Source organism: Suricata suricatta, chromosome X (genome assembly GCF_006229205.1).
Source record: "Suricata suricatta isolate VVHF042 chromosome X, meerkat_22Aug2017_6uvM2_HiC, whole genome shotgun sequence".
In the NCBI taxonomy this organism is placed as follows: Eukaryota; Metazoa; Chordata; class Mammalia; order Carnivora; family Herpestidae; genus Suricata; species Suricata suricatta.
The window spans coordinates 39,675,026-39,684,327 of record NC_043717.1 but is presented as its reverse complement, the minus strand read 5'-3'; the positions used below and the strand labels follow the sequence as shown (position 1 = coordinate 39,684,327).

At 41.3% G+C, this 9,302-nt stretch overlaps 1 protein-coding gene across 3 annotated transcripts in view; it reads right to left on the bottom strand.

The window, feature by feature from the left end:
* Positions 1 to 4,471: 4,471 nt before the first annotated feature.
* Positions 4,472 to 9,302, bottom strand: part of ZNF81 (zinc finger protein 81) — an 88,409-nt gene continuing 83,578 nt past the window's right edge. For all 3 annotated transcript variants that reach the window (XM_029930528.1, XM_029930529.1, XM_029930530.1), the window contains one exon: positions 4,472 to 9,249. In XM_029930528.1, coding sequence (XP_029786388.1) covers positions 7,547 to 9,249 — 1,703 coding nt within the window. In that variant the 3' untranslated portion in view covers positions 4,472 to 7,546. The remainder of the gene's footprint in view (positions 9,250 to 9,302) is intronic.

The window sequence follows — 9,302 nt, the reverse complement described above, 5'->3', positions numbered from 1 at the left end:
ATTTGACCATAAACAATTGTGAGACTAGCTGGGAAAGTGAAGGTATGGAAAGGGGAATTGGAAGATTAGAGAAGTCATTAAACCAGCCCTTCTGAGGGGGCCTGGGTGGCTCAGTCGGTTAAGTGTTCAGCTTTGGTTATGATCTCACGGTTCATGGGTTCGAGCCCCGCATCTGGCTCTGTGCTGACCGCTAGCTCAGAGCCTGGGGCCTGTCTTCGGATCCTGTGACTCCTTCTCTCTCTGAGCCTCCCCTGCTCACCCTGTCTCTCTCTCTCAAAAGTAAATAAAAACATTTAAAAAATTTTAAACCAGCCCTTCTGAAATGCTGGCGTGGGTGGATAAGTCAGAGTTTGCAGGAAAATCTGCGAAGCCAGGTACATCCAGCTGCCAAGGTGAGACTGTCAAGGGAGAGCTTAATCCCAAGTCTATGAAAAGCTGTTGCCTTTGTGGGGGCCTCAGCCAAGCATCTGGTGGTCGACCTGGGACCACTGATGGTCAGCGGTGCTGAGAGATACAGATGAGGATTCAATATAGAATGGAAGAGAGTGAGGAAAACTTAAAACCTTCTGGGTACCTCTGCATCGTCCTCCACTGTATCTAATATCAAACTTATAATGATGATTCCTTCACTTTGACCTCCCAAATCTCATGCAGTTTTTACTTCTGGCCAGTTCTAATCTGAGCCAAATAGGATTCTTGAAAACACATTTCTCAGTGTAACTCAGACAACAATAGAGTAATACAGCCCAACGACCTAATTATTTTTCTACCGAAAAGGTCTGTGGTGAAGTAATATTACCTGAGTTCAGAAATTCCATCAGGTTTGCTCAGTTTTTTTCTTTAGTTAAATTCACTTCTAAAATAACACTCATCAAAGTTAAAAATGACCTCTTGTCACAATTCAAGAACCAGTTTTCCATCCTCTTATGAGTTGACCTCCAGTCTGGACAATTCCCCACTGAAGCACGGCCTCCACGTGTTTCCAACACTGTCCTCTGTCAGCCCCTTGCTCACCTACAATGTTTTGACCTCTCTGGCTGCGCCCTCCTGTTACCCTCTATAGATGAATCCCTCTGGGCCTGGTCCTCAAGTGTTGGTAGCAAAAACCTTGGTCTGAGGCCTCCTTCTCTAGTTCCACAATACCTTTTCTTTAGGTAACTGGATGAGACTAAGATACCACAGATAAGCTCTCATATCCTGCACGAGCACAGAGAATTACAAGAGGGATCTGAGCAGGTACAGGAAGTGGGGTATATCTAATATAGATCAGGACTCTCCATGCATAGTTCTATGTGCTTTATGCCGGCAAGTGCATCAACTTCTTGTTATGGGTAATCAGACCTCCCCAAAAAGATATGTCCAAGTTCTAACCCCCAGTACCTGAGAATGTAAATTTGTTTGAAAAAGAGAGTCTTTAGAGAAGTGATCAAGTTACCATGAAGTCATTAGAGTGGGCTTAATTCAGTGTCTTGTGTCCTCACAAGAAAATTAGACATAGAGACAGACATAACAAAGGGAGTGTAATGTGAGGATACACGGGGAGAAGACGGCTAGGTGATTAGGGTAATGTACCTAATGCCTGAAGCTACCAGAAACTAGGAGAAAGGCATGGAAAAGTTCCTTTCCTAGAGATTTCAGAGGGAACAAGGCCCTGCTGACACCTTGATTTCAGACTTCTGGCCTTCGTAACTGTCAGACCAATTTCTGTTGTTTTAAGCCACTCAATTTGTTACGCAGCCCTAGGAAGCCAATACACTTCTCATGTCAAATCTTTAAGATAGGTCCTAGGGTGAACATCCTTTACAGCTGAAGAAAATAGGACAAAAAGGTTAACTAACCTGCCTAAGGTAACATAACCAGGAACTAGCAGAACCAGGATTAAAACCCTAGCAGACAGGTTTCTGAGCCCATCTACCTAACCAGTATGCAAACTAACAATATTTTTAATAGCATTGTTCCTGGGGACAAATGATTGAATAACAGGAGATATATGTGTGTGTGTGTGTGTGTGTGTGTGTGTGTGTGTAAATCTTCACTTGATCTTAGCCAAAAGGCTGAGATGTGACATGTGTATAAATCTTAATAAGAAAAAGATTGAATAAATTATGGCATATCCATCCCTATGAACTATCAAGCACCCATTCAAAATAGGTATTGTTGGGTAATAAAGCAAGATGCAAAGATAGTTGTATGACATGATCCCATATTTGAAAATCAAGGAAAAAAACAATTCTTACATAGCTTCTATCTGATTATAAGCATGGTAACATATGTATGTCTATATATAATTAAGAGCACAAGATTAAAATATGAAAGTGTTCATAGTAGTCGATTGTACTGGCTATCTGTTGGAGATGAACAATGGAGAAGGAAATTCAGTAAATAGTAAATGTATTGGTTACATTTTCTGGGTAACAGGCCACCCAAAACTTAGTGGCTTAAAACAATACATAATCTATGATTCTGTGAATTGTCTGGAATGGGTGAGATGGATGGTAGAGCTTTTCTAGTCTGGGTCAGTGTCTTATTAATCTATTAATATGTAACAAGTTACCTTAAAAGTTTGCAGCTTAAAACAACAAATATTTATTATCTCACAGTTTCTGTGGGTCAGCAATTCAAGTGAGGCTCAGGAGGGTGCCTCTGGCTGAAGATCTTCAAAAGGGTGAAGTCAAGCTGTCATTTGGGGTTAAAGTCTCACCTGAAGGCCAGACTAGGAGAATATGTTCCCAAACTCACTCACATGGGTCTTTCCCTAGATCTGCCTCATTGGATGGCAACTGGCTTCCCCTAGGGTGAGCCATCTCAAAGAGTACCCAAAACAGAAGCCAGTCTCTCTGTAACCTTACCTTGGAAGTAACATCCCATTTCCCCAGCCTCATTCTATTTATAAGAACCAAGTCACTAAATCCAGCCCAAGCTCAAGGAGGGGATCATAATAAAAGATGTGGATACCAGAAGTGTGGATCATGCAGGATCATCTCAGATGCCACTGACCACAGTGGGCTGGACCAGGATTGGACGGCTACTATAGCTCCATTTGCATGTCTGGCAGATGAAAATCTGGTTGATATAGGGGACCTCAACTGGGATGGTTCATTTCTGTTCCATCACTGCTCCATGAAGTCTCTCATCATCTAATAGCACAACCCTTGGCCTTAGGATTCCAAAAAGGAGCAAGGGTGGGCAACCCTCAATGTGCAAGCACTTCTCAAACCTCTCCTTGTGTCATATTTGCTAATGTACCATCGGCCAAAGAAATGGCCAGCCCAGTTACAAGAGTTGGAGAAATGGACTCTATCTCTTGATGGGTGAAGTAGAAGAGTCACATTGAAAGGAAGGCATATATTCTGATGATAGTGGCCAAAGGAGACCATCCAGACTTCTGACTTCTGCCTAGGATATAGACAACTACAAAGAGCATAGGTCCTACTCTTATAATAAGAAAAAATATGGGTAATCTATAAAATCATAACTTTTCTTGAACTCAGGGAACTAAGATCATAGAGCAAACATGTAGCTTATATATAAGTGCTCAAGGGAGACACAAAGTTGTCCCTGGATCACTTGTGGCAAAGCAAGGAGGATGGGCCCACCATACTAGCAGTTAAGATTTCAGCAAGAAGTTTTAATGAAGTTCTAAAGGCTGAGTGTGGGAGAGTATGAAAATATAGAAGCATCGAGGGCTGGATACCTAATGGTAGTTGGCCTTCACTTGCAGGCTCTTTCCTACAGACCTCCAATGGATGCTCACAAGAAATAATGGGGGTAGAAAAAGAGACTGGAAAAAGCTTCTCTCAGGGGTGTAGGCCTGCAAGGGGAAAGCTGCTGATACAGAAATGGCATGAAGCCCCAATGAGACCCTACTTCCTTAATGAACAAAAGCCTTAAGTCACTTAAGGGGAAGTGATGCAAACCCTGTTCTTCCCAGGACACAGGTGCAGATCCACTGTGGCTAAAGAAAAGGGAAAAGGAAAAAAAAAAACAACCTTCCATTCTTGGGGGAAGGGCAGGTAATCATCCTGAGCTCAGACCATTAAAAACGTTTTACCAGTGGGGAGGTGCAGGATCACTGAAAAAGCCCCCCCACCCCTCCTCAAGACCTAGGGACACAGGGCCTGCCTAAAACTTAGGTTGGTTCAGAACAACTCCTGCCCCCTACTGGTCAGGTCTCTAAGACCCAAATATAACAGCAGCATACTACTAAGTGAGAGACAAGGGCATGGAGACAGAGTCTCCCTGAGATGCAGGCACAGAGGAAGGGCCTAAAGGCAAGAGTGGTGCAAGAATATTGAGAAAAATTATCTGGAAAACCAGTGCCTACCTTAAGCCCAAGGTAATACCGGAGAAATTTGAAGTCTATGGTACAATGAAGATAACCACAGCAACAACAAAACCTAAATCCAGCCCAAATTTTGACTAGATGGACTCCCACTCCGCCTCTATTGATTTATCAAAAGAGAAGCCATGATTATTTCCAGAAATAAATATTATTTATTTCAGCTTCTACTCTCCTACATACAATATCTGACATTCAGCCAAAAATTATTATATGCAAAACAGCAAGAATAAACAATCTGCTGTTAAGAGACAGAGCAATAAAAATATCCAGACCCAGCTGACTCAGTTGTTAGTATTATCAAATAGGAAATTTAAAATAAGAATGATTAACATATTAGAGAGGATGGTGGGAAGTATAAACAGTAGGTATAAACAGATGGGGAATTTCAGCAGAAAAAAATGGAAAGTATAAGAGCCAAATCGAAATGGTAGTCATAAAAAGAAAACTGATATGAAGAATGCCCTTCATGGGTTCATCAGTAGACCTAACAGAAGTAGGGGTTAAAAGGATCTAACAGGGAAGGGGTTAAAATCAGTGAACTTGAAGATAGGTTACTACAAATTATTCCAACTGAAATACAGAGCAAAATAAAGATTGTAAAGGGACACACACATATAGGTATGGTAGAGATTTATAACATTTTTCTCTCTAACACTATCATCTGGTCACTATTTATATATCACACCATGCAAAATATGTTCACCCTCATTCCAAGACCTCCAAATGTCTCATCCCAAATTATGGCACCAAATCCAGGACCTCAAGTCATCTGTGTCAGGTTCAGATGTGGCTGAAGCTCCTTGGGTGCAATCAGTTTCTTGATCCAGAGACCTGTGAGCTAAATGGTAAGTTATATCACCATCATCCGCCCCCTCAACACACACACACACACACACACACACACACACACACACACACACACACACTGGTAAGATAAGAACTGGAGAATTGCAATAGATACTTTCATTTAAAAGAAGGGAGGAACAAGAGGCACATATTAGTCACTGTTCCATAACAATCTTGAGATCCCACAGAGCAAACGTCAGGTCTCCCTGCTCCAGGGGCAGATGTTTCTTGACTGGGTCACAGTTCTGCCTGGGAATACCTTCCCGGTCCATTGTAACATATTGTTCTTGGATCTTCTTTCTGAGACATCCTTCTTTTCACATAAGAAATGGCAGCTGAGTACCTTTCTCTGTTTGCTTCCTGCTCATAGAAGTTAGAGAAAGTAGTCCAGAGGCCACTTTTCATTTTGAACGGTTTCAATTCCTGTGAGTCCAACCTCGAGTTAGTAAAACTCTATTAGAAACTTTATAGGTGTTCTATGAATTTGGTTTGTATTTACTCCATGCCCCAAATGCCACACTGACAATTCTTAAGGCAGGCCCCTTCTCTACTTCATCAATGTGTCAGGCTACTGGACGATGACATGAAGTTTTTAGAAGCCATCTGGTTTAGCGGAGAGAGTCTCCCAAACACCAACTTAAATATTTCACACCTTTTAACAAAGGGTCTTATAGCCACACCCATGATTTGATCTCTACCCTGAAGCCATTTTTAACCTTGAGAATATTTTGATGGCCCGAAAGATTGGAGATGTGAGAGAGAGTTATTTTCCAACCCAGAAAGTCCTGGCTTTTTATAGATTTCTTCCGAATTCTGCTTGCAAATGGAACAGTTGTTTCCTTAGTTCATCTCTTTTTGTACCTTACCATATGCAGCTAGAAAGAAGCCAACTGATATTTCCAACATTCTGTTGGAAATCTCCTTAGCCAGATCCACAAGTTCATCTGGTATATTCTCTATCTTCTCACAGAGCATAGCGACTGTTCTGCTATTCTTTTCCTTAGTAAATAACATAAGCCGCTATCTTTTTCAGCCTTTCTTAACAGTTTTCCTCATTGTTTCTCCAGCCTCCACCTGCTACCCAGGCCCAAAGCTAATGCCACATGTCTTACGTTTTGGTACAACACCCCCCACAAGCATACACTTTTAGGTATTCCTTAGCATTTTCTGTGCAACAAACTACCAAAACCTTGGCAGCTCAAAACAAGAACCATTTTATTTATCCCATAATTCTGGTTGGCTGGGCTGACTGGTATGGCTCTTCTGGTGTGGACCAGTCTGGCTTGGACTGGAGGTTGAGGAAGGCCTCACTCTCATGTCCGGCAGTTGGTCTAAGTGGCCTCATCTGTGCTGGTTTATCTCGGTTCCATGTGGTTTCTCATCCTCCAGCTGAGGATTCTTGGGTTTCTTCACAGGAAGGTCTCAGAATTCCAAAGAGCAGCACGAGAAGATGAGCCTCAAGGCAGACTTTTCTCCAGGCTCTTCTTGAATCTCTTTGATAATGTACATTGGCCAAAGCAAATCCCATGGCCAAGCTGAGAGTCAAGGAGTAGACAGAGCTCTGCCTCTTAGTAAAAGAAAAAAAAAGAGGAACATTGCAAAGGGGTGTACATAAAAGGATGGGAGAGGTCGGTGGCTATTTTGCATTGGACCACAATGAAAGAAGATAAACATAGAATGTTGTGGGAACCAGTATGAATGACAGGATTACATTTATGTGTTCATGTAAGAGTATATCTGCAGATATGGGTCTATACAAAACCATAGTGACATTAAAACTGTGGATTCACAGGAGGATTCAATGGGAAATATATTTGACAGAGACTTATATTAAATTCAAGAAAGGATTTCAATTCAATTATTCCTTCCGTTGTGCAACGTGTTCTGCCACAAAAACCCTACAGAACTGAGAGCGTAGGTCTACACAGCAAATACATTGTTTTGTTGTTCTTCCTTTCATTGTGTTGCCACTTCAAATTGCTTAATAAAACACAGTAAACATGATTGTCATTTACATAATTTTGCTCACTCCATCTATAAGGAATTTGGTAACAATTTGCCTTATCACACTTTCTACAGGAAGGCTTTACCTAATGCATCAAACTGACAGCATTTCCCACAAACGGACAGGATTTGATTCTATTTTGCGAAGCCATGCAAATATGAAAAGTCCCCTTGAACCAGTGAATTCTCACAGGGTCTCTTGAATAGTTTTTCTCATCTCAGGTGAGAGAGCCTGACAAACACTTTCTATCGTGCAGTGTATTCATGTAGGGTCTGTCTTGGATAGATTTCATAGCACACGTAGATCTGACTTCTGTGATAAGGCTTTCTCATTTTTAAGAAACAGTGTTACTTTCATGTATGAATATTGCGATGCATGCTCAGAACTGATTTCTGAGTGAAGCCCTTTCCACAGTCACTACATTTATAGGGTTTCTCTCCTGTATGAATTGTCTGGTGTTTATTGAAATTTGACCGGTCAGTGAAGGCCTTCCCACACTCGGCACACATGTATGGTTTCTCTCCTGTGTGGATTCGCTGATGTACTTTGAGATGTGGTTTCTTGGAGAAGGATTTCTCGCATTCAGGACATTTATAAGGCTTCTCTGTCGTATGAATTCTCTGATGTGTAATTAACTCCGACTTCTGGATGAAGGCCCTGCCACAATCAGCACAAACATAGGGTTTCTCTCCAGTATGAATGGTCTGGTGTTTATTGAAATTTGACCGGTCAGTGAAGGCCTTTCCACATTCAGCGCATATATAAGACTTCTCTCCAGTATGAGATTTCTGGTGAGTATTGAGATTTGATCTATTGGTAAAGGCCTTCCCGCATTCAGTGCATATATAAGGTTTCTCTCCTGTGTGAATTCGCTTATGCATCTGGAGTTGTGACTTAGAAGGGAAAGACTTCCCACAGTCACTGCATTCATAAGGCTTCTCTCCAGTATGAATTCTTTGATGGGCAATCAAGTGTGCCTTCTGGATGAAGGCCTGCCCACATTCAGTGCATATATAAGATCTCTCTCCTGTATGAATTCGCTGATGCATCCTGAGTGTCGATTTTTGGGTAAAGGCTTTCCCACACTCACTGCATTTGTGGTGTCTTTCCCCAGTATGAATTTTCTGATGCACATTAAGGGCTGAATTCAGAGAGAAGCCTTTCCCACATTCACTGCATTCATAGAGTTTTTCTCCAGTATGAGTGGTCTGATGCCTAAGTAGAGATGACACCTGGAAAAATGATTTTCCACACTCACTGCACTTATAGGGTTTTTCTCTAGTATGAGTTTTCTTATGCATAATTAATTCTGAATTCTGGATGAATGCCTTCCCACAGTCAGGACACACATACAGCTTTTCATCTCTATGAACTCTCAGATATATACTGAGTAGTGGCTTCTGTGTAAAAACATTTACACATCTGCCAAGATCATGGGGCTTTTCCATAGTATGGATTCTCTGGGGTGCAAAGAGGTGTGGCTTCTGGGTGAAGATCTTCCCAAACTCAGTACACATATTTGCTTTCTCTCCAGCAGGAAATTTCAGATTGTGACTGAATGCTTGTTTAAGGCTGAGGCCATTTCCACACTGATTATTTTCACAGAACTGGTCTCCTGTAGGAATATTTGCATGGCTAGTGTAAGAGCTCTGAGTGAAAACTTGACCACGTCCAATATTTTTATCAAAGTTCTTTGTTGCAGTGTTTTTACTCGGAGTGTGTAAGTCTAAATTCTGCTTAAAACTCTTTCCAAATGAGTCACATTTATAGGGCCTTTTCTGTGAAGGAATACGATTTAGGCTTGAAGGCACAAATTTTCCACTGTCTTTATATTCAAAATCCCACTCTGTATTCAATATTTTCTTATTGATGAAAACAGCATGACTCAGAGGTTTGCTCTGTTTTTCCTGATATCCTTTTATCTGTTCAGAATCTTGCCACAGTTCTAAAATGGAATACAATGAATCATCTCTTGTATCTTCACCCTCCATTTCACTATGAAATGAACCTTTTCCAGAAATTCTTTTTTGTGGGGTCTTAATCTCAAATCTCCCATCTAAAAAGAGAAAGAGAAAGCAAAATTGACACAAAGAATAGACAGCAGGGTAT